General features: G+C 37.3%; 2 protein-coding genes across 3 annotated transcripts; both read right to left on the minus strand.

The window, feature by feature from the left end:
• Positions 1-54: 54 nt before the first annotated feature.
• On the minus strand, positions 55-7,417 carry psmd4b (proteasome 26S subunit ubiquitin receptor, non-ATPase 4b). The gene is made up of 10 exons (XM_055209586.2): positions 7,299-7,417; positions 6,603-6,743; positions 6,400-6,514; positions 4,262-4,348; positions 4,011-4,079; positions 3,693-3,908; positions 3,503-3,611; positions 3,246-3,359; positions 2,852-2,916; positions 55-686 (listed from the first exon to the last, which is right to left on the minus strand). Exons 1-10 carry the CDS (start codon positions 7,322-7,324, stop codon positions 516-518), a joined length of 1,113 nt encoding a protein of 370 aa, XP_055065561.2. The 5' UTR covers positions 7,325-7,417; the 3' UTR covers positions 55-515.
• Positions 7,418-7,537: 120 nt separating this feature from the next.
• Positions 7,538-24,526, minus strand: pip5k1ab (phosphatidylinositol-4-phosphate 5-kinase, type I, alpha, b). 2 transcript variants are annotated; one of them, XM_055209584.2, is made up of 17 exons: positions 24,403-24,478; positions 21,549-21,590; positions 19,798-19,832; positions 16,909-16,989; positions 16,669-16,799; positions 16,227-16,344; positions 15,254-15,406; positions 14,800-15,099; positions 14,483-14,706; positions 13,649-13,732; positions 13,517-13,565; positions 12,628-12,709; positions 12,378-12,539; positions 12,022-12,154; positions 11,813-11,875; positions 11,638-11,722; positions 7,538-11,552 (listed from the first exon to the last, which is right to left on the minus strand). In XM_055209584.2, exons 1-17 carry the CDS (start codon positions 24,446-24,448, stop codon positions 11,550-11,552), a joined length of 1,791 nt encoding a protein of 596 aa, XP_055065559.1. In that variant the 5' UTR covers positions 24,449-24,478; the 3' UTR covers positions 7,538-11,549. The 2 variants fall into 2 exon arrangements, with proteins under 2 accessions (XP_055065559.1, XP_055065560.1); XM_055209585.2 differs by lacking the exon at positions 21,549-21,590 and having other exon boundaries at positions 24,403-24,526.
• Between the last annotated feature and the right edge of the window lie 1,770 nt (positions 24,527-26,296).

Raw genomic sequence — 26,296 nt, forward strand, 5'->3', positions numbered from 1 at the left:
CAACTTCTGGTTTACGTTGACTTTAAATAATCACCACACACACATACTCAATAATTCCTTAACCATTACAAAGCCTTTTATTAAAAAGGAACTTAACAGTTATACAAAATTGACAAAGAAACATTTACAAAGAGTTATTGAAAGACCAGACAGAAAATATAGCTGGGTGACAAAACAATCTATCAAGCAAACAAACAACACTGAAGTGAATACTATACTACTATGTGAAGTAATGTTGTTTGGCATTTTTCTGCTCCATTCAAATGTTACAGATTAAATGTTAATGTCATAATGATACTTTAAGGAAAAAAAATAACAGTTTCATTCATTATTACAGGCAAGACATCTTTTTCATTTTTTTATTTAGAAAAGTTAGTCTGTCACTTCGACATTATTGTTTATTGACTTTCATTTTATGAGTAATGTGATTTTATCATCCCGTGATTGTTTCTTATGCACTTTTAAACCCTTCACCCATGTTATTCGCTCTTGATATTCACTTGATATATCTCGTCTTATTTCTTCTCATCATCTTTCTTTCCCTCAGGCGGTTTGGATTTACTCTGGGATGCGAGGGAGCCCATGGCATTCCGGATGGCCTCGTTGCTGGGGTCGACTCCTGGAAGATTCTCCAGCACACTCTGCAAAAACTCTGGATCCTGCATCACGTCATAATCCTCCTCCTCCTACAGAATACGCACATAGAGAGAAAGAAACTTTTATTTTCTTGCTTTAAATGGAATATGGATAATTAATCCAACCAGCAGTTAAAGGTAGTACATAATTATCATGTAATTAATTACAGTCGACAATATTCTTCTTGGCATGCATCACACTTCTCCCAGACGTTCCGGGAGTCTACCGCATATTGATAGCGGCTACCTGCATGCCAATGATGTAAAATATCCTAGAAACCAATTATTTGGGAATGTAGATGAATTCTGAACCTCTATCTAAAACCACAGCAGATCAGATCTTTTGTGGACACTAGAGGCCTTCTCGAGTCCAAAGAAATGTACCCGACCCAAATCAGTTTTTACCTGAACCCAACGTGCATACATATTATTTTTTAAAGAAAGACCGCAGAAAAACCCAAGAAAATTAGACCCGAGTTAGCCTGACGTTGTCATACTCAATTCTAGTCAGAATTTGAGTATGATACCGCTCCATTGAGCTATAATTATGAGGTGTGTCTCAACCAAAAAATGCCTCTGCACTCAATTGGATAGACCTACGACCAATCAGAGCAACGGAGTGTGTGACTTATGTTGACATTACGTCTTTTGCAGCCTAACCGAACTGCTAGTTATTTCGCTACAATGACACTAACATTGTGATTATACTAAGTCTGAGTTAGCGAACGTACATCAACACCTACTATGTTTACAACATTTAGTATTTACTAAGTCATACAGTAAGACTATCTCTTACCATTTGTACGTTAGGTGAACTTCATCCACGACGATATCCATTACGTTGGCTTGAAAATATTGGAGCCTAGTACGTCCCTCCACTTATTCAGCAACCACGATTCCGGGCTTCCGAAAAAAAGCTGCCAACAACCACTAATTAACTTTATATCCATCTCGTCATGCACGCCGAGTTGCATCGCCATGATACCCATTTCAGTTGCGACCAACTTTTGCCAAATCCCGTAGGAAGGACACCAAAAACATCAACAAATGCCTTGCTCGCGTCTCTCTGTTCCTCTTTTAAAATCAATGCTCTGTCGATATCTTTTAGAACAGACTCAATGTCAGAATCCTCACATCTGAATTCTACAGCGGCAGCCATTTCGTTGTCAACAGATTCAAAACATGCGCTCATTGGTGACATGGTTCATTACGTTACTGTTGATTATTTGTCCATCATCATATAAAGCCCGCCCTGAAAATTTGATTGGTTCGACCAGCTTTGGGTCTAGCATAGTAGCTCCTCAACGGAGAAACCCCAGACCGATCTTCCTGTTCTCAAAATGTTGTTGGCGGGGCTAAGATCGGCTGGCACCCAGGCTAGACCCGAGTCCAACCCAGTGGGAATATTTTTAACCTAACTGGACCTGAATGTAAACAGCATCCCTGCACGCACCAGTCAGACAGAGAGATAGAAACCATGTTGGCCTCGCATCAAATTTCGCCCGCTGCTCTATTTACTTTTCTTTGTTTTCTGACTAAATTAATTGACACTCGATGCACACACGATGCAAGATATAGTTCGGGTCCTTTCTGCAAAAAAACATACATTTTAAATTACCCGAGAACTAGGGGTTGAACCAACTAGTCGACCTTAATGCAATGTCGTGACGCTTTAAGCCTGACGTCGACTAGTCGTGTTGATCACTATAATTTTTTGATTTATTGTTGCATTGTTAACATTAAGTTGCAACATTGGAGCTGTATAATTTTAGCATTGTTATGCCGACATGCAACGGTAAAAAATGCTCTAAAACGGGAGTTATTGTTGCATTGTTAAGTTAAGTTTCAACATAGGAGCTTTATAATTTTTTTAATTTAAGTTGCAACATAAGCTGTATAATCAGCATCTGTATTAATGTTCTGCTAATAAATTGTGGCATGTTGCAAAGCAGTCCCATCTCTCTTGTTTTGTATGATTGACATCAATGCCTAGTCGACGTCAACTAGACTTTGATGTCATAACAGTCGACTTTAAATAATTTGAAGTCGTTCAACCCCTACCGAGAACCGATGCCGCTATTATTATACCCGACCCATGTCCGAAGCACATGTGAAACTTTTAGACCCGAACCTCCTTGGGTCTCAGGTCGGACCTCGGGTTTTCGGATCTAATTGGACCCGTGAAGAAGACACAAATGACATACAGTAAAACACACCTTAGCAGTCTCAGTGTCTGCTGCTGCACCTGCGTCCACATCCATGACCTCTGAAGATCCAAACTCTGCACACAAAAAGACAAACATTTGTGTTAATATAAAAAAAAAAATGGGTGAAAAAATTAAAGCGGAGTGCACAATGTTTGAAAGCCAATGTTAACATTTGAAGTCACCTAAACAAACACGCCCTTACCCCAATAGAATCTGGACCTTCTTTTGAAAGACCTGCCCTACACATACGCAACCCCAGCAAGGATGTCGGTTAGTAGACACGCCCCTTACTGCTGATTGGCTACAAGTGTGTTTTGGTAGTCGGCCCGACTCCCTTTTCCAAAGCGTTTTTCAAACATTGTGCACTCCACTCCGCCTTTAAGTAAAAATATAAGAGACCGACCTCCTCCTTGCATGGACATCTGTAGAGCATATGCAATCTGCTCATCCTCCGTCATGCGGCTGAAATCAGGAAGGGCAGGAGCTGTAGACATCTTCAGCAGAGCACTTTCAGACTCTGACAAAAGTACAGAAGATATTATTAATACACGTGTAGACGTCTCAAATTACTCTACCAACAAGTCAAGTGACCCCCTTGACACACCATTAACAAGATTTTACCATTGGACAATACTTATCTACAGTTAAACCATCTCTCACCATCTGCAGTAGGTGATGAGACTCCTGCCTCCGCAGCAGAGGCCACGGCTACCCTGCGTGCCTCCTCCTCCTGCCGCTGTCTCTGTTCCTCCATCGAGACGCGGAGAGCCTGCACAAGAAATGTTTTTAATGAAAGAAATACGCCTAGGTGTTGTAGATGTTCGTCTTATAAAAGCTGTGTGATACCCACCAGCGCAAGCTCAGGGTCAGCACTGGGATCCACTCCAAACTCAAAGTCACTGGGACCCAAGCCTATAATGGCACCGCCCTCACCAGCCATGATGGGAGAAGACATGAGAGCGTCTGCCAGGCTCGGGCCCGGTGGCACCGTTACCAGGTGAGAGCCTGTCCCTTCCTTTCCATTTAGGGTGTTTACAAACAAAGTCAGCTTATCCGTGTTCACCTCCTGCACAGTAAGTGACGGAGACAAAACTAAATTTTAGAACATTTGAATAAATAAAAAATGCACTAAATGTGATGAACTATATTCATGCAGAATTACACTTACCTCCTCCCCAAAGTTAATGATGTCTACGTTTACTTTCTCTTTCTTCAGACGCTTTGCCATCTTCACCAACTGATGCGAGACAGAAAACAGACACAGATGAGCAAATGTATAGGCCATTCACACATGATGAATTTTTGCATCGTTTTGTAAACATGCATGGACAACTTGGCCTGTTGCAATGCATCTCATACCATGCTTTGCATTTATAAGATTTGTTTAACTATCTATAATAAAATAAAAAATGTATTCACGTCTTTATCCTGGTCTTCAACAGGGCTTCCAACAAAGGCAATGATCCTCATCTTATGGTTCTTTCCTTGTCTGTGTTTTAATGCCAGATGTGATGGGAACAAGAAGAAGGAATAAAGAGAGGGAAGAGTTGCAATTTTAGTAACTTAATTAGCAATGAAGTTTCTTTTATAAATGTCTGTAATAATTTTAACAGTTCACATTAACTGTGTTGAGGCCCTGCTGTTATGTTATGCATCCATTTATGCATTTTTAATCTTAAGACCCACTTAAGTTTGTTTGCCACATTGATTTAATTTCCATTGGAACAGGAATTTAGGGTGGGAGATATTAAGTGTCTTTTCCCCCATATGAAACAGCATTTACCTCACAGCCTGGAACCTGATCAGTAGCTGAAGTGCAAAATGATGTCATAAAAATCATTGATCCATATTGGCGGACATTAGAGACCGCATGTTTATCTTTTTAATTAGAATTTTGTCAATGTTTTGGAGCATCTTGGTATTTAGATATTGTTAAAGAGAACCTATTTCATTGCTTAAAAAAACAATGTTATTTTGTGGTATAATAAAATGTGTATTATAAAACTGGCAGCCACGTTTGCTACGTACTGATTTATGAAAATAAACATCACAGTCTTTAATCATATTTTAATTTTTCTACATTTGCACAATTAATGGCGATATCCAGATAAATGTCAATAAATATTGTTGAGTTATCTCGTCAATAAAGAAAAAACGTTCTCTGAGGAGTTTCTACTGCAAATCCACATACCCACTATAATCCACTAGGTGGCGATCTTACCCAACTTAAACACTGACGCATTCACTCAACACAAAAAAACACTAAGTTTTGATCATGGCTCTGAATCTGATATCTTACAAAAGTTCTTCACAAAAATGGAATAATCTCCGCTTTTAGCTGAAAATTTGAGACGTTTTTGTTGTGTTGTTTGAAAGCGGAGGGTCTGTTCTTTCATTTGATATATTTTATGTTTATTTAAAGAAGATAATTTTTCTGGAAGGCATTAAACTAAAACTGGGTGGCAACTTAAAAAAACGCTGACGGGGAAAGAGTTAAGCATGCTTCCAAGCATATTTGATCATCACAACAGTTGCACGATATAAATGTTAATGTATAAATTAGATGAATGTTGATTTATGAAAATAAACACTGCAGTCTTTAATAATTTTTTCATTATATTGTCTTTGCTGCGTCTGTGTTGGTTGTGAATTGCGCCCTGTTTCAGCCACACTTGATTCTGAGAAACTACTTTGTTTGGCGGTGGGGGTTGTTAGGCACGATGCGGAGCGGAGAAATGCACAGGTAACCCACTGCTTCTTGGGGCTTATTGCTTTATTATTTTACACATACCATACATTTTTAGCTTCAGATTTTACTCTCTTCCTGAAAGCACAGATTTGAAAAGTTCTGTATCCCTGATTGGCCAGCTAATGTGTGCATTGTGAATACCTCTGACGTCAGCCAGAAATGTGACACTCCTTACCATGTTTAAAAGATTTGGTCACATTGCAATGCTAACAGGAGTTAACTTACAGGCTGTGAGTCCGAAGCAGAAGGAATTATGATAATGTCGGTCATGTCTACATCACCAACCAATCCCAGGAAGTAAACTGTTGCCTTCAATCCGTGTGTTTATTGTAGTACAAGAAAGAGATTTAAGTTGGAGATGATAACTGACGTCATCGTTTAGTTTGGGATTTATACCTTTTGCATAGCGTTAACATTTACTAATACACACTTGCACACCAAAGGAAATGTAAAATTGTGAATCGGACCATTGGTGTTCTTTAAGGTTAACATATTCTTTGATTTCATGGTAACTTAAAGATTTTTTCTTGTGTTTGTGTGTGTGTGTGTGTGTACTGGTATATGTGGTTTACATGTGTTATACAGAAATGTGTTTAATAACATGTGTCTTCGAAAAACCAAATGGCTAAAAAAAACATACTACATAGTTTTTTTTTATAAATAAAAAAATGTCAAAGATTTTCTACGAGGGTAGGTTACTGTGTTGGGTTAGGGGATAGAATATACAGTATTAAAACCATAATGTCTACATAAACCACATATGTGTGTGTGTGTGTGTGTGTGTGTGTGTGTGTGTGTGTATACTCACATGTGCAACTCTGATGCCAGTACAGAAGCAAATAACTCCTTTGGGCTGAACAGCATGAAGTTTTGACAGAATCCTCCCAGTGTCAGGGGTCAGGGTGGTCAAGACCTCACAGTTACTAAAACACACATACATACACAATACATCTATTTTTTTGTTTTATTTTACAATATATCCCAAACAGAATCAAATAATCTTCAGCCTACTTGGCCATAGTGATGAGTCCCACGTTGTTTTCTGGGTTACTGCGAGTTTTTGAGTGGCAGATAATGTTAACAGCATCTTGTTGGGCCTGAAGTCTGGTGGGTAAGAAGTCTCCATTGCGCATGTATTCACTGTTGTCCACACTAAAATAATAAAAAAACAAGGGGAGAAGCTCATTTTTAAGCCATAAACAGCTTTTACGCGGTCTGTCTGATGGTGCTTACTAAAACATTTCTTGACAAATACCAATGATGTTAAGAAAATGTAATGTTGTAACGTTACTGTAAGTTCAGGTTTTATTTATTAGTTCAAATACAGATATTGTCAATTAATCCAGCTAAAGCATTTATTATAGTAATTTTTCGCGAGACAAAACACTTTGAATCCGAGTTTCTAACAATTAAACCAAATCAAAGATCAAAACCGAAATTAACGATACAAATAATACCATATATTTGATGTATGACGTTTTATCTTACGTTTACATAACATTAAATGACAACAAAAGGAAACTGAACAGGCTGAATGTTTATCATGACTAAGGAAAATAACATCTATGTCCTTCTGTGTTCATCACAACGTCTCTCTCAATACACGAAATACAAAATTTGACTACGCGTTTGCGTGATACTTCATATATAACATGCTTATCAAGTTATTGATGATGTTTAAAAGAGATATAAAGTCATTTCTCTTACCAGACCATAGTACTTTCAAGCACCATCTTGAAAATCTTCTGTCGCTCTAGACGACGTCATCACGTAAGTGAGATATAATTGGTTAATGTAACGCTAAACGATAGGAATTATGGGAAATGGAGTTTATAATGTTGGCGTTTATTTTTACCCTGCTCTATTATTATCATCATGTGTAGCACTCACATTTCATTAAGAAGTGTTTATTTTTATTTCCAGCAGTTTTGAGAGAGAAAAATATGCAAAGTTTAAAAAATATTTTTATTCTTTTTTAAATCAGAAAGACAATGTGAAAAACACCGTCACCACATCACTGAAAGATGGCATGAGAAACAGGCTGCAAACACCACGCAAGAGAAAAGGCATTCTCGTGACTTGCTTACTGTAGTATATACACATTATATACACATTTTATACAGGCCCAGTAAAAATATAGCATTAAAGCACTTGCCAGTTGTTGTTTCTGACACCGCCAGACATTCACATGTTGAAAAGAAACTTCCACACATTTATAAGCAACAGGAATCTTTATCATAAACACAACCTAAACATATAATACAAAAAATGATTTATATTGTCAAGAAGCTCCATCCCACACAAAATAAAGTACATAGCCTTCTACTACTTCAATTGGAGAAATAAACTTTCTGTCAGATTACACGATACATACTATCATCTAAAGTACAAAAAGAATTTAAAAATCATACAGGCCTACAAGATTAAAAAAAAGACAAGTTTCATAATAAATACAATAAAAGACATTAGCAGAAATGTTCATATTGCAGTAGGTTGTGTTTAGTGTCCGGTTTGCCAGCATTTGAGATCTGATGTGTCATGTTGTACATTTGTTCATTATTGAAATCAACACAAAATTGTTTATTAATATTTATGAAAATTAATAAAAAATAGACTTAAAGACCAAAGCATATGCTCACACACACACAAAAATTGAGTTAACTTGTAGTTAGTGTTACTTTGTATCATTGTCAAGCCAACAGAATCACGTTTGGGGCCTTTAAGTTATATAATATAAAAGTGCTGGGTTGTTTTTAACTCAGGGTTGGGTCACCATCGAACAGAACACACTGCTGGGTTAAAATGAACCAACTGCTGGGTTATTGTCAATTAACCATGAGTTGAAACAACCCAGCATTCAGGTTTAAAACAACCTGTGTTCTGTCCAATAGAGACCCAAACCTGGGTAAAAGCAACCCAGCATTTTTTTAGTGTGTGTGTTTTAGTGTTTCTAGAATCAACCTATAATGCAAACATATAACCTAAAATAACAGTTTAACAGGCCAATTTATTGGTCTGAGTATTATGGTGAGAGGGCACTGAATTTTGTCATTTTGAGATGGGTTAAGTTTTACCCTGTTGAATATAACAAAAATCAGATAATAGAAATAGGTAATGAAAGTAAGTCCTGAATTGTGAAAAGTAAAATTAGGTAAAAACTAACACAGGTGTGCGATTTTAACTTTGTCAGAATTACATGCCAACTGTATCAAACTAAAGTTAAAGAAATAAAAAAATTGGTAGTTGGCACCCCTGGTAAATATGAGCAAAAAAAATCTGTTTTTGTAAATTTTTTTAATTGAAGCTCAAAAGGAGAAACTTTGTAAATTTATTTTCACAGCTTTCTTTGCTCATATTTACCAAAGGTGCACATATTTGTATCCACAACTGTAGGTGTTAACAGAGCAAATGTTATTAGGCCAGTTGTATAATGTAACTTTAATCCATCACAATGTTATAAAGGGGAACTCTATTGTAAACATGCAATTTTAAAGAGTAGAAAAACTATTTAGGTAGATATCTGACAATGCAGAATCTTCACACAATGGTCGATGGAGGTAAATCCACATCTCTGACAGTCATTAACAATCATCCATACATTGGATTTAATATCAACATAAAAATATACCTGCCTATATTTCTGCTTTTATATTCAGTTTTAAAATAAATATCGACGTGTATCTTTAAAAGTTTCCTTCGAGGGGCAAACTAGTAATTTGTAGTATGTAGTAAGTTTCCTGTGAAGTTGACAATTTATCACCAGTCATGTTAGGTTTTGTGACATTTGACAAAGACTTTAATTACAAAACAAACAAAAAATGCATTGAAATGATTCAAACCAAAAAAGCAAAGCAAAAAATAAATAAAAAGTTAAGTTAAACCTTCAACCTACAATGTGATATTAACACATTAACCATCAGAATGTGCATAAATACTGCAGCTTTAAAAAAGCAGTTCTGTGGTTTCTTCAAAAGCAGTCTAGGAAAAACTGTCAAAGTACTTGTGCATATTCTACGTGCATGAAAACGTTTCTTTAGGTAGTCCTTGGCAAAAATATGACTTTTAAGGGATGAATGCACTTCACTGTTTTCAGATGGAAGTGTACTAATAAAGTACTATATTCAGGAAAGGTTCAATACGGTTAGCCCTTCTTTAAATACTTCAAGACCTGCCTCCATTTAATAACACTTCAGACTATTGTTTAAATTACCGCCAATAAGAAATGCATAAGAGGGCACTTAAAAAAGTGGAAGTAACGTGTGTTAAAAATGACAAGCTTAGTTCAGTCTTATAATCTAAATGTATCAGACAGAAGCTGTATTGTTCAGATAATAGAAAAGTAGATTAATCAGGAACTATGCCTCCTTGGGTTACTTTCCAGCTCCTCTGTTAAATACAGTGTTCACATGTGCCCTGCTAAACTCATTTTAGTGTAAATATGTTTAAATTGAGCGAGTCAAACAGTACAGCTACGAAGTTTCTGAGGTTACGGAGTATGTGTGCTTGTGATCGACCGAGAACCAAACTCATCGGAATGTAATTTCAATTTACATTCCTTTTGTAAACTGTCATGTCTACACATTACATGATTGTATAAACCTCTAGAAAACAATTCAGGTTAGTGTGAAAAGGTCATTAAAAATACAAATGCGTTTTGGAGGAACGGTTTAGCATCTGTAGCAGGTACATGAAGCGAATGCATGCATATCCACATTGGTCCGTGTGTTTTGAGGCCTTGCGATTTCTGTATCCAGCAGAAATGAGTTTTCATACCAATGCATTGCTTTTTATAGCTGCATTAAGGCAGGTGATCGGAAGACGTCATGGCACATCGTTCAATCAGTCAATAGCTGATAAGAGCACATTAGTAACATTTTGTTGTAATACATACATAAACACAATGAATAATTATTTACAGAGAGCTATATACAATATGTAAATACAGTACATGAATATTACGGGGGCTCATGGCATGGCAACAAAATCTGCATTTATAGAAAAAAAAGACACACTGTCCGTTTTGCGAAACTTGATATTGGTCCAATTATGCAGAGACAACTTGCCATGAGTAGGGAGAAAAATGCATAGAAATACAAACACTTAAAACGCGCACACGCCAAACCGAACGAGAGGCACTGTAAATGCATAAAGAACAACATAGTAAAGGCAATAACGAAAGCAACACTGATGCCAACCATGAAATATAGGCGATACTCTAGGGTCATATATAACATTCTTAACATTTAAATGCATTCTGCTTTCTAACAACCGGGAATCATTTTTGGTCAGTTTACCATCTCTATAAGGGCACATGCTGTCTCAACACAGAAAGAGCTGGAAAAAGTCACCAAAGAGAAGCTCTCATCAGTTCACCATAAGCCTTCATATATGATTATGTACAGACATGCCTGAAGAAATGTAAGGTGTCTCTATTTATCGCTGACTTAATGCAGTGTGATGCATATATCTACACTGGAGCGCTAGCAGCTATTCATCTACATCACACCAGTTCAGAGAGAAGCTTCAGGTTTAAAGACCTAAATAAATAAAGATTTATGCAAAATAAACCAACAATAATATAAAGTGGTGCATATAACGTGCGTGAGTGTATCTACCTCCCATCACTACAAAAAAATAAAAAACAACTAAAATTAGTTTGTGCATCCTGCTTGTTCAGTTTTGAGTGTGTTTAGGGAACACAAAAACGTGTGACTAAAATATCTAATTTCACTTTCCCCATAAGTTTGTGGTTAACATCTGTGGTTTAGCAGCATCACCTGTGCAGGAGAGAGCCACTTAAACCTCTCTCATCCAGGGATTTCTCTTCATTTCCTGTCAATTTCACTCTGTTTTGAAATACATCTTTATGATGTCTTGTGCTGAAGACTCAAAGCTCCCATTCAGAGGCGCTCAGAGGCACTCGCCGTCTGCTCTTCTGTCACCGCTCATCGCTCTTTTTTACTACAAATAAACAAAAAATGTTTTTTTACTATTATTTTTTCAGTACATGGGTAAATAAACACCAGTACGTCTGGATGAGACTTACAAAGCAGATTTCAGTTTCTGGGATGTCTTGTAGTGAAACTCCGTCTTCGCTGCTTAATTGCTCATCTAAGTATTCTGCTCCCGTGCTGAAAAAGACAAAATAAGGGGATTGTTAAAGTATAATAGACAGTATTAATAAAGTACCATCATAACAGTCTGTGCCCGTTACATTTTACCTTTGGGGGGCGCCATTGTCAGCCTCTGTGACTGCAGATTTGTGCACCTCCACCCCTACTGACCTGTAAATAAGCAGCTGTATTAAAACAAGGTGTGCCACAGGCAAATTTAAATCAAGAGATGACAGGAAATACAAATAAAAAAGGAGACTACAGTGCATGAAATATGTGAAAAAGTTTCATTGTAAAAGAGAGAGTAAAGGAGGTACCTTTGAGGAGGTGAAGATGATATCATTCCTGTGCTACCTAATGATGAGTTTGACAGATTTGTCTCAGCAAACTCACTGCTTCCAGCCAAAGGATAGCCGTGCGGAAGCAGGTCCGGTCTGTCCGACTGCATGCCTGAAGACAATAATCAACCTGCCATTTAATTTGACTGTAAACAACTTCAGTATTGAAAAGAGTTCGAGTTTAGCTCCTGAACCAGTAAATCAAGCTTCTCGAGATTATTTAAAAATAACACCGTTGGCGCCTACAGAGTATGTTAAAAATAAATGTCTACATTTCATAATTAAAATATATGTTGAAACTGGAGTTAATGACTAAACCATAAAGTTTTTCTCACCACTTTCTCCCTCCACATCAGATTGGTTAAGGTGAGTACGATACAGGAGTCTGGCATCCATGACCGGCTGTCCGCTGAGGGCGGGAGCAGCACTTCCCATAGGAAGCCGTCTGACGACGCTTGAACAGCCTCCTCGACTCTTCTTTGATGGGGATGATTTTACTGGAGATAAAAGAGGCACAAGACAATGTCATCATAAAGAGGGCAGTGAACAAGATGTGACTGAAGACTTCTAGATACGCAAACTTACATGCTTTTCTAAAAACAGTGTTGCACATGAAACGCTGAAATCGCTCGGCGTAGAATCCTGGTCGATGTACGGAGACCGTGTCCTACAACAAAAACATTTACAATGATTAGTATCTCACTTTTCATGTGAAAACCCTGGTTCCCACACCTTAGTTAACTTCAAATACAAGGACCTTTCAAGGACTTTTCAGGTCCAATACCCTCAAATTCAAGAACTAAATGTGGGGACACATTTCAAGTGAGAGCAAGGTTATCACCGTGTTACCTTTTAAGATACATTGTTACAGTTCCCTTTCGAGGGAACTCGCACTGCATCACTGCGATGACACTTTGGGGACGCCTTCAACGGTAAATGCATCTGAATGTGTATATCAAATTTAACCAATTGTAAGGCTTAACGACAAATACAGGGTGACGCGGGGGCCAGGAAGTATATTGCAATCTGAAGTATTGTCAAAGACGGTGTTACAGGGACGCAGGAAGTATGGAAAGGGAGACGCAGCGTCTCGGTCCCTTCTTAAGGAACAACAGTTACATACGTAACCCAAGACATTTTCATGTGTCAAACACAACTGTGCAACAAAGCATTTTGGTATGAATCAACATTCGCATACAGAAGATATAAGCATTTAAAGTGAACAGCTTAGCACGAGTGCTTAAAAAGTCTAGAATTTTTATGATAATATCCTACACTACACAGGGAATAATATGGATTTTTTTTTGCATAAAATAGATCTCAGCACTTTTAATGACCTGTATCTATGTATATATTTTCAAAAACTTCCCAGGGCCTTGAATTCTTCCCCCCAGATTCATAAACTTTCAAGGATTTCAAGGACCTGTGGGAACCTTGAACCCAATTATGTAGGCAGTGAGAAATAATCACTTACCCCATCATGAACCAAGGCCTTCCAGGAATGCTCTATTTTTTTTATAAACCTAAAGAAGAGACAGGGGAGGTTAAGTAATGATGTTCGTATAGTTGTTAACATGCACACAAATATGATGTGTTGATGGGTCACCTGTATGACTGCAGGATATCAATAATTCCAATATAAACCAGTATTCTCTCTCCTCTGCTGTTGCGTGCTGGGATGCCTCCCCATCTAGGACATTAAAAAAACAAGACATTGTGTCACATAACTATCGTTACATTGCAAGCAAAGTATGTTATAAGAAACCATAGAGGTGGGAGACCAACCAACCAATTAAAAAAATCAGAAACATTTATTTAATAAGAGCACAGAAAATGTATATTTTGTTTAAGTAAGGAAAACTATAGTTTTATTTTGCAGCGTATTATGGCCATGAACTGCCCATTAAAAATTAAAGAGGCCATTTGACCAACAAGTAACCATCTAAAGTTTGACTTAATCTGAAATTTGTGTAGATTTGCGAACAAAGTAGATTAAAGGTGCAATGTGGGAATTTTAGTGGCATCTAGAGGTGAAACTGTGAATTGCAACCAACGGCTCAGTGCACAGCTCACCCCTCCCTATCGAAACGCGTAGCCGCTAGAGGACAAACACGTCATCATCTGAGACAACGTAGTGACAAAATGCACTCTATTTAAAAGTTTGTCCATTTCGAGCTACTGTAGAAATACGGCAGCGACTTCCACGTAAGGATGTAAATTAAAACGTCTCATTGTAGGGTAATAAAAACAATACAGTTTATTGGTCTTTATACACCACTGATAATATAATTATCTATAATATATTGCATTTCTGTCAAGAGATCCTTCTAAAACTTACACAATGCACCTTTAAAACAAAAAGCAAAAATCTTGTGTTCAAGTTGTTCGATGGATAGATGGTCAAACAAAAAGAGAGTGGATTAATGTAATGATGACTAACTGGTCCTCTGTTTCCATTGATCCTTTTCCTTTGGCCTCTCCCTGTATGGACTCCATCGCAGTGCTGTACAGAGCTTTTTGAACCTGTGGCCTCCTGTGGTCCGGCGTCACTGCCCCTTCAGACACCCCACCCTCCACTGCCCCAGTCCGCTCACGAGTTGCCTGATTGGCGTTATGGATCCCCACCAACAAACTGTAGTCCATAATCTTGAAACTTTGCAACAGCTGATAAACACACAGACGAATCAACATTAGCATAACGCTGGAGATAAGATCGAACATGATGTACCACAAGCGCGAGCGAGCATGCATGCCTACCAGGCAGTCCCGCTGGATTGTTTTGCAGAGGGCGTTGTAGTTGTCTGGTTCAAGCTGGATGCCCTCGGGCATGTCCTGGATGAAGTCCAGGTCTTTGTAAGTGGGGACGCTCTTTTCGATCTCTTTAGGTGAGGCGCGCCGCTTGTACGTGGAGCCCTTCAGGTCGTATTTGAGATGCATAGGCACGCTCCTTGGCAAGAGGTTATTCATCACGACCATACGGATGTTCTTCCCACCCGCTTGCACGCAGTACAAGCCGTAAAATTTTGGGAGCAGCGTTCTCTTGTTCTGATTCAGATTCTGAGAGGAGGATGAGAGGAAGATAAAATGTTGTGACATCATAACTTCAGCATCTCTAAATGAGCTAAATTGTGCATTTGACAGATGCATTCATCTAAAGCCACTTATGGTCTTTCTAGTCATTCCAGACAAGAAGCGTATGAATGCTGCGTACCATAAAGTAGCCAGGCAGTAGTTTCTGCAGAAACTCAGCTTCCTTATGCTGCACTGTTTTAATGATGAACTCATCATCGCTGGTGACATAAAATATCGACCCGCTTGCTCCAGGGTTAGACAGCTCGATCAATGGATCATTACACAGAGAGTACTGCAAAGAGATGATGCATGACACATCAAGTCAATTCACTTCTACTTCTATATTATGGAAAAAAAATTATATTTTCAACCTGTAACGTTAAAGCGATACTCCAGTTAAATATCAAAATTACCCCATGATTTATTTACCCTAAAGCAATTCAAGTTACAATGTTCATGATCTTTCAAACAACCACATTTTGAGTTATTTTAGTAAATGTCCTGGCTTTCCAAGCCTATAATGGAAGAAAACTGGGATCTGGGAACAACTTCTGACCCCCAAATAAGTGCATTCATCCAGACGGCATCAATGGGTTAAAGGGATAGTTCACCAAAAAATGAAAGTTATGTCATTAATGACTCACCATCATGTCATTCTCGATTTAGTCCGAGAGCTTTCTGACCCTCCATTAAAAATCTATGTATGGTATACAGACATGAAAGAGAAGACAATGCTAAATAAAGTCGTAATTTGTATCTTTGATGCCTCAACAAATTCTAACTGACCCACTGATGTCACATAGACTACTTTGATGATGTTTTTACTACCTTTCTGGACATGGACAGTATACCGTACATAGGTTTTTAATGGAGGGTCAGAAACTGTAAATATCTTAAACTGTGTTTGAAAGATGAACGGAGGTCTGTATACCTTTAAGGCCCCCTGTTGTCAAACATTTTTTTTTGTTGAATTATTTAATGTTACATTTTATCTTGCAGCCCCCTGTGGAGGTTAACTGAAACCCCTGGTTCAGAACTACTGGTCTAAGTGCCAAGCCACCAGTTTAGAAGCTGACTATATATGGAGCCCGTGTAAGTGTGGTTCAGCTAACCAGATAGTCATCAGGTCTGATGCCAAAGAGCTCTCTGAAGTAGCGGAAGGCAATGGGGGCATAGGTCTTAAACCTGAAGTCGCCATTGTGGTGAGCTGGAGTCAGATTACTTCCTTCACTGTTGGTGGAAGAGAAACAGAGATGTGCTTTTATTTAATTAGAGATATACAAAAAAATATGATTTATTAATAAAGAAGCACAAAGATGCTATCTAGGTAGGCAGCTCACTAGGTTTTGAGACACAGCTGAAGGAAAGTATGTAATCTGTGCTGATGTTATAATCTCAATACCGATTTGATGTGCAAAGATAACTAAAGGCCATTCGTAGGCCGTTTGCTCAAAAAGTGAGTTATGTAACAACACGCACCCATTCAAATGTATCTGAATAGCCACAGCTATTCAAATACTAGATCTGTAACAACCTATTTACTTATATACGCACCTGGGAAAGAAAATGCTCTCGACTACGTAAAAGTCCTGCATTAGGACGTCCCTCTCGGCTTTCTGACTCAGGCTGCCCACTGTGTGTGCGATCCCAAGCTGGATGGCACCTTTCAAGGCAGACGAGGTTGTCTATAGAGCATGTGAGAGCAAGTACAAAGAGTGAGAAAATGAGAACATGTTTTATGATAACCCTTTACTTTGTGACATCTATGCCTAACTCATCTGAACGCACGCTCACCTTTTTGTAAGTTGTTTCTCCTGTGGGGTCAACTCCCCGGTGACCGATGGTCTTCTTCATACTTTGAGATGATCCAGGACCCTAGTTGATAGACAAGGAAAGAGATAAACAGAAAAATCTGTCATTCTTCTGGTTTTATGTCAATAAAGGTCTCCAGGCTTTCCAGGTTTGACTTCCTGTTTGAAAGGTGCTTCCTCCAGTCCAACACCAACACACACATTGCTATCTGTCTGTTCATTTTGTCATTGACCTGATGCATGTGAATCTTTCATTGAATGAATGCACTGTGTGCGAGTGCCTAACTGTGTCAATATTTGTCTTTTTTCGAGATCCTTCTCACATGACTGTTTGACCAACACACATTAGCAGTAAGTCAACAAGGTTCAATCTACAGGGCTCATGGTTTCTCATACCTCTATCCATGTCCAGCAACTAAAATAACACTCAAGTTAAACTGAGCACGAAAGAAACTGGCTGACAGGCAGGAAACTGAGATCCGAAAACATGATTTGCAAAAAACCACCGAAGCGTTGAAGAGCAAAAACCATGGAGCCAGTATAAGACATCTACATAAGCAAAAAAGTGGCATGCTATGTAAGAGATCATGCACAGTCAGATCTCATTAGAACCACAAAAATGAGAAAATGGTCTTGCATACACATGGTTTATTCTGTGAGACTGAATGTCTGACTTTACATTATCCCTCTTAAAGCAGAAATAAATGAATAGTAAACATTTAATATCGACTTGAGCTGAAATATTTTTCCAATATGTGATGAGAAAGAAAAAACTTTGACGTGATAAAGGTCAAGCATACACAGCAATCACTATAAGTTTTATTTTCAAAATGCCATGACTGATTGTTAATAAAAAAGGCATGTTAAGAATTGGAAAAACAATAGGTTGTGGTCCAAGCCTAAAATAGTGCATCCATTCTTTTACAGAAGTAATCCAGATGGATCCAGGGGGTTAATAAAGGCCTGTTGAGGGTAATCGATGCAATTTTATTAGAATAAATATCCTAGCGTCTCGTTAGCGCCAATGCGCATTATGCGTAGTAGATCCGGTGTTGTGAGTTGTTTTAGTTACAGATAGGGTTAACTTAAAGGTCACTTTCATCCTGATCCCATTTTTAAACCCTAGTTAATGTGTAATGGTGCTATAATAGCATAAATAATACCTGTAAAATGATAAAGCTCAAAGTTCACTGCCAAATGATACATTTTCTTAAACAGAATTCGCATTTCAAAGCCTACAGCGAATGGCCGGTTTGGACTACAGTACTTCCTCCTTTAATGACGTCAGTAGAACAGTTTTTTGACTATACCCTGCCCACAGGAATATGTCAGTCGCCAGCTTAGCTAATGGCAAGCTAAGCTGTTATCGAATCATAACACACTAAACAAACTACACAATCAGAACTCGATACGTATTTCTGAAGGAGGTTTAGACTTCTTATTCGTGACTGGTGTAGACTGGTCTCTCCCCATTCGCCATTACACATCATACGCTAGGTCTACAGCACAACTTTCTGGTGAATGCGTATTGCCACCAAAGGAAGCTAGTTATTATAGTATATAAAGTTTTAAATATGGACATTTTTCTTCCTAATCAAATTAATAACCCTGCGAAGTACCCACTGGGACCATGTGAATTATTTCTATAAAGGATGGACGCACTTTTTTGGGCTTGAAAGTCATGTACCCTGTTTTATACCATTATAAAGCTTGGAAAAGCTAGGACATTTAGGGGCGGTTTCTAGGGCTGGGTATCGATTCAGATGTTCCAGATCGATTCGATTTCGATTCACATGCTATCGAATCGGTTCAATTTCGATTCTCGGTTCGATTTATGATTCCGATTCTCGGATCAATTTTTATACTCAATTCTCAATTCGACTTAACGAATATAGATTTAATACAAATACTATATTTATAAAAAAGAACAGTGAACATAAGTTTACAAGTGGGTATTTAATAAAAAGAAATTAATAGCAACAAACCTGTATATTAAACTCTTTTATTTTAGGTACACTTGGGTACATTAAAACAGAACCCATCTCTAATTTTCAAATGCATACAATTATGTTAAATACAATAAACTTTTGATGCAAGATGAAAAATGTATGGTGAAAAAAGTGAGAACAGTCGCATTCCTTGATCAAACAGGATCAGGTTATTTCATAAAAAAAAATCGATTTGTGGCCTTTGAGAATCAATTTTGAATCGTCCATGTTTAAAAAAAAAAGATTAAATCGAAAAATCTATTTTTTTTGCCCAGCTAGTTATTTTAGTTATATTTCCTAATTAAACTAAGGCCTAGTCCTGGCCTAAGCTAATCTCTGCCGGGAAACCACCCCTTAATAAAATAACTCAAATTATGTTCGTCTCAAAGATGATTGACATATGTAAATATAGTAAATCATGAGGTAATTTTATTTTTTGCTGAACTATAGCTTTAAGGGTTATGACTCCTTGTTTTTTCTAAACATCTATACCAGGGGTCTCCAACCTTTTTGTGAGCAAGGGTTACCACAGTGGATAAAACAATCTGGAGGGCTAATTTTTTTTATATAGTCTACTTACAACTTTTTTGTTTTACTTGTTGATTTTATTTAATTTTTACTTGTTGATATGTTTTATCATTGTTTAAAATGTTAACATACATAAAAGAAACCAAGATAATATAAAAAATATGTAATAAATAAATATAAAAATTAGGTTATAAATAGTGTGCTTTGTCGGGCAACCCACACAGACTCAGTGCGGGCAACCTGGTGCCCGAAGGCTGGAGACCGTGTCTAATGATACAGTCGGAATAGAATTAAACTATATGTCAGTCATTTTATCATTGAAACAAAAGCAGTGCCAATGTAAACAAATCTCTTACCTCTGTTGCAGTCATCTTTCGAACCCCGCTGGACCCTATCATATTAAAGAAAGAGAGATAGAAGTGAGAAAAGAAAATGTATAAATGATTACTTTTAACACCAGCAATATTGGCTAAATTGATATCAAAGTACTATTGTTTTTATTTTTTAACATCATTGATATTGGGGATCAGTGTCCCCCACTAATATAACAAAATCGTGTTGGAAACACAGCAGGAAAAACCAGCCACAGGTCCAGAAAAAAAATTCAGCACCCGGTGGGCACAGGGCACAAAATCTGTCGTTACACCAGGGGTGCCAGACAACCAGCAGAACGTCATAGCAGATGCTTTTAGGACAATTCACACAAAATGCAACACAGGACAAAAACACAACCTGGGCACATCTTAGCTTTATAACTGTGCAGCATTAGATAGGTCATATTTATTTACATTGTTTTAGAAAGATCTTATGTCTTCATACCAGACAGAAGGTATGTGGTAGAAAGATTATCTGCCTGTCGTCAAAACAAACAGATTTAAATGCACCAGTGAAGCAAATATAACTCTGCCAAGAGCTTGATATTATTACACATAACCAAGATTAGAGTCCAAACTACAGAAATAGATTTGTATTCTCTGTGCTTTGAAAAACACACCAAAGTATGCCATTTTATATAAATGAAGAATATGCTAGTAGTTATTAAGGTTGCAAGATTCCAGGAATTTTGGAAACTTTAACTTTCCATAAAAATTACAGTGGAATATATGGGAATTGTATTCACACGAATGAGTCAAATGTCAAGGAAGCTAATGTTTGTGTGTGATACTGTTTTTACAAATAATTTCCTATAATTCCTGAAGTTTCCAACTTGGAAAATTTCCTGAGCTTGAAAACCCTTTTAGTCACCAGAATAAAATAAAACATGACTTATCGTTTTTTTTCTTCCATGGTGAAAAAACGATGCTATGGTGAAATATATTGAGATCATCTTTTTGGAATAAATGACACACTGGAATTGCTAAAAAAAAAAAACAATGTGCCCGCATACAGAACGCCCTAAAGCTCACATGCTTTCCCAGATACTCATTGCAAATTCTCACTGTAACCAACAGCAACAAACTACTTTGAGTTTAAGAGGATGGATAATGGATATCTCAATGGCCAGCAGATGTAGCAGTGTGAAAGGATGCATGGGGTCGTAACAGTTAGTCTGAGGACAAACATAATGACATCACAAATACATGATCAGGGTGGGTTTAAACAGCATGAGATATGTTTGAAAAGGGCAGCATGTCAGTATCCAACCGTTTACACTGTTATCTCACCATGACACTGATCCATATGTGCACACACACACACACATAATTGAAAGTAGTGGAAACCTCTCGCACAACAAAGGTTATGTTGTATTCACTTTAACAAACAGCACACACATGCATGCAAAATTAGCTAGAATATATGTCAAGCCTGATCGATGGATCATGTGTGATACATGTTTACATCCTGCCAACCAAAGAGACGCTAGTCACATTCTCACAAATTACCAGACACTTTCATCATCGGTCTGAAATATCAATTCATTTTGCCATCTGCCTGAATCACACAAACAGATGAGTCAAATAACAGCCTTTATTTTCATTACATTACTCCTTACGCCCCAATCATCAAGCTTTACTTGCCACTTGCAGAAAAAGATCATGCAAAAGACAACCGATCTGGTTACATGGTAATCTCTGTATCACACAAGAAAACAGAGCCATGCATGTACCTCTCTGAGAGGCCAACAGCCTCCAAAACGGAGTCCTCAGATCTGTGGGAGTAAAATAGTCATTTTCAATGATGACAGGAGCATTCTGGCAAAACCAGTGTGTGCGGTCAGTTTCTTAAAGAGATAGTTCATCAAAAATGTATTTACTCACCCTCATGTTGTTACAAACCTATATTGGTTTAGGCAATTTGGCACGATTTCGCAATTTGACCACGATTCTTTTCTCATTTTGGTTTTTAAAGACTATTTTGCCATTACTGAGCCTAAATACATCCATACAAATGCCCCCATTTAAAAATGCAGTCCTACAAGGTAACAAATGCACAAACAGTATGCGTACAACAGCGCATGAACGAGAAAATATTGAGACAGGACACTCAACTACAAACAGTTACACAAAGGAAATAGACAGCATTTGCACACAAACAATCGTTTTCTTTTCTTTTATTTTCAATTCTTCTAAGAACAGAATGATGTGGAGCATATTCGTCACCATAATGTTTGATTCCTGTTCTTTGTTTTCTTGATGTTTGTACTAAACTTTGTTTGCAATGGTGGATCGGCTACTTTTCTTCACTTATCCTAAATTTTTTAATGTACTGTAAATGTTGCAAATTAGTGCTGCCCTGACGGCCTGGTAGAGTAATAATCTGAATAAGAATCATTTGTATTGCATATGTGTCGAACATGCGTATCCGCACGTAGCCACGGTGAGTATACTTTGAAAGCTCTGAGGACGCATATACACGCGGGCCAAAAACGGACAATAGATATGCCCAGCGCTTACCTCGCCTTAATGTAGCGTGCGCCTTGTCGCGTACTTGATGTAGGCATGAATCACAATACAATGATGTTTCCGAAAAAGTGGATTGTGGAGAAATTTTAATTGTTCACAATCAAATACCGTCATATCGACAAATTGACAAATGTTTTTTGTAACCAAGCAGATCTGTGGCACCATTGACTTCAGTGGGAAAGATATTACTATGGAAGTGAATGGTGCCCCAAATCTTTTATTTACATTTTTCAAAATATCTTCATTTGTGTTGAGCAAATCAAAGACATTTAGACAAATTTGGAACAACTTGAGGGTGAGTAAATGATAACAGAAATATTTTTTTTCCGGTTAACTATCCCTTTAAGTCTGAAACTGGATAAATGCATTGAGGGGTGGATAGATGGATGCGTTTAGAGGGTGGATAGATGGACTAATTCATGGGTGCATTAAAAGATGGATGCATAGACTGATGAATAGATATATGTTTATCAATTTCAATGTTTTATGCCATTTCAGGTAATTTTTGGAAATGGCATTCCCAATTAACAAGAAAACTTGCACATGGTTAAACATCACAAATCAAATCAACATAAAAACGAAAAATATTAATCTTAGGCTTTTTGAAAACCCTTTATATCCACTAAAGGAAGTCAACGCCTATATTAGGGGCAAGATTAAAAAAATCCACACTGTCTGAAGTGCAAGGAAACGAATCTTTACACATTCACACAAACACATTTAGTACTGAATCACAGCCCAACTTTAGATGAGTCTGAAGGTTTAGAAGTTTAACCGTCTACAACATTTCATCTGTGTGAAATTGTGCTGGTTTTTGTCCTATTTTTACATTTATATATAGAACAAGAGAAGAGCCTACTGTCATCACCAAGCACTAAAAATATGTGTGTGCTAACTATGACCGTATGTGGATAACCAACACATACTGTAGATCCATGATATCCCAAACTAACCTAAACAAACAGATCAACAATCTCAGACTTCTGAGGTAACCGATTCAACTCTTCATTTCCCAAGGGATGCTATCGTACTGTATAGTAGTCAATCATGTAATGGAAAGGAAAGGTAGTCAATAGAAACCACTACTCTCTAGACAAGCAAAGTTAATGCGGTTTACATCCCAACAACCAATTAACTAATGAATAAATGAAAAACTGTTTAAGATGGAGTTGAACGGATGCAGAAGAAAAAACAACATTTTTGAAACTAAGACAGTGAGTTCATACAGTAAGTGTAACCAATGTGGGATGTAATAATCACAGGGATGTTATTTTTATTGTTTAATTCGCAAAAAAAGAAAATTAACAAAATTTGACACAACGGATTAAAAAGGTGCCACTTTAAATGATATGGCAACAAATCATGTCAGATTATGTGAGCCATGTGTGAATTATTATGCAGTTAAATAAGAAAACACCTTTGAATGGGGACTGTACTGGTTACTACCACACTATTTAATTTTGCCACACAAGTATACAATTGATCTGGAAGAAATTAATAACATTTACAAAACTAGCTATCGGTAGTTTTAAAACGAGCATTTTCTCTGTGAAAACTTAAACAAGGCAGCAAAAACCAACCAAGCGTGTTGTGTTGTTGTTAAAGCTCGATAAAAATGCACTGGTGGCTGGTACATAACACCACAAACCCACAACAATCGACTTTAATAAATAATAAATAACCAAAAAAGATTATCCTATCTAGTCTTTATTCTCTCGTTTAAATTATTAATGTTAATAGTATCTCTATTAATCGTTTGCTGGGCTACTTAGCATGTAGCATGTTAGCGGATCCACATAATCGCGGTTCGGGATAATTTTAGGAAAAACATTCAGATTACAAACATAAATGTCTAGTTACGGATATTATATGTTGTTTCACTAGCGACTATAAACGAATCAAATTCATTGTTGTTGTTGTTGTTGAACAAAGGTTTGACTGGAACCAATAAACACACAGTAAACCAAGTGCTGCTAAAAACAATAGATCCATAGCAACATACAACCGTAAAAACACACACGAATAAATATCATTTAAAAATAATAAGATTGTATTTACCTGGAGGGGCAGACAAGCCCATGTCGGGTGGACCGGCGGACGCCATTTTGTTTCGGGTTTACTGGACCCGAGATCTGACCGGAACCAGACAGACTGAGAGAGAGAGTGTGTGTGCGCGTGCGTGCGTGCGTGCGTGCGTGCGCGTGCGTGCGTGTGTGTGTCCGTCTGCACAACTTTACTGTCACTGACCTATCCTAGTTAGTTACCACTCATACAAGCAAATACAAACACTGTCTAATAATAGATAATCTAATAAATAAAATATTTATAGTACGTTTTTTTTAATAGTAATACAAATAATTATAGTAGGCCTAAGTCAATTATCTTAATATGCTAATTACTATTTATATAATGTTTATGATATAGCCCAGTGGTTGTCAAACTGGGGGCCGTGGCCCCCTGGGGGACCCTGAGATGGTGACAGGGGGGCCCAGTTTAATGACATTTTATCAAATATGTTAATTTATTATAAATTCTGTGTAATTAAAACTCAGAAAAATAAGACTAGCCTACTAACAAATAGCACTACACTGTATTTAATGTATTGTTTAATTTAAATTAAGTTTTGAAATGTTTTATGTCATACATTTTCTTTGAGGGGGCATGAGGGGATGCACCGTATACAAGGGGGACTACTGCATGCCAAAAAAGTTTTAGAACCACTGATATAATAGCCCAGTGGTTCCCAAACTTTTTCAGCATGCGGCCCCCCTTGCGTACAGTGCATTTTTTCGTGGCCCCCGAAATAAAATTTATGTCAAAATGTAATATTTTAATTAAACAAAACATATAAAATTATACCTAGTAGTGCTGTTGGTTAGTTGGCTTATAATTTTTTAGGTTTAACTACACATAATTCATGATAAATTAATGTATTTTATAAAATGTCATAAAACTGGGGCCCCCTGGCACCATCTCGCGGCCCCAGTATGAAAACCACTGTAATAGCCTACCAATAAATGCATTGCTTTGTTAATGTTTCGTGTGTGTGTGTGTGTGTGTGTGTGGGTGTGTGTGTGCGTGCGTGCGTGAAACTAAAACAGGTGCCTAGCCTTTATGCATAATGCTAAAAATAACAACACAGAACAGATAGCATCTTGGGATAGGCACACTGAGCATGCATACTTGTTAAAGAGTCATTGCAACTCATCTGTAAATGCACCTGGATAAATTTGTGAGTGAGTAATATGTTGTCTTTTTCCAGGCTCTTCTAAACTAAAACATCAAAGATTGATTTCATTCATAAATTTAACTTTAATTTAAATTTTTGACATGACCTTACTCAGTATTAAAATTATGTAGGATGAATTTATGCAGAAAATGGTAAATCACAAGAATGACTTTAGCTGAATGAGTCACATGTGTATTCATAACAAACTATTTAATATAGAAATAAAACAAAAACAGAGGTGTGATTTATATTGTATTGTTTTATTTACTCATAGTCATCTTGTTGAAAATATAATGTCCAGCAAAATGAATGAATGTAACTCATAGGCTATAATTTAATAGCAGTGCATTCTCTGCAAAACAGTGTAAACATAAAACCAGAACTGTCCATGCAGCTCATTTTTTATTTAATATAGAGATTGAGAATATATCTTTGAAAAAATAAAAATGTAATAATTTTGTTTAAAAAAATTGAAATGTATGTGCTCTTTTTAACCACTTCAGAATCAGTATTAAATGTAATGCAAATAATCAGCAGGCATTTCTTCCACTATTTTTGACTTTATTTGCCTTGGCCATGTAGCGCAAAAGCAGTTTTGTGGCACATTTGGCACGTTTTTTTTATGTTAGGTTCACAAAAGTGAGGCGTCACCAGGCCTGTCACTTCATCCATATGCTCCAGACAACTATTAAGCTGCAAAAGAAGAATATCTGTGTCAATTAT

Source organism: Misgurnus anguillicaudatus, chromosome 10, assembly GCF_027580225.2.
Source record: "Misgurnus anguillicaudatus chromosome 10, ASM2758022v2, whole genome shotgun sequence".
Lineage (NCBI taxonomy): Eukaryota > Metazoa > Chordata > Actinopteri > Cypriniformes > Cobitidae > Misgurnus > Misgurnus anguillicaudatus.

Coding starts and splice junctions, on each gene's coding strand:
- psmd4b (XM_055209586.2), bottom strand. CDS start 7,324: ATGGTGCTTGAAAGTACTATGGTCTG. Junction 6,744..7,298: donor CTTGAAAGTACTATGGTCTG/GTAAGAGAAATG, acceptor TTATTATTTTAG/TGTGGACAACAGTGAATACA. Junction 3,909..4,010: donor TCATTAACTTTGGGGAGGAG/GTAAGTGTAATT, acceptor CTTACTGTGCAG/GAGGTGAACACGGATAAGCT.
- pip5k1ab (XM_055209584.2), bottom strand. CDS start 24,448: ATGGCGTCCGCCGGTCCACCCGACATGGGCTTGTCTGCCCCTCCAG. Junction 19,833..21,548: donor GCTGTTGGCCTCTCAGAGAG/GTACATGCATGG, acceptor TTAATATGATAG/GGTCCAGCGGGGTTCGAAAG. Junction 15,407..16,226: donor TCAGACCTGATGACTATCTG/GTTAGCTGAACC, acceptor ATCTCTTTGCAG/TACTCTCTGTGTAATGATCC.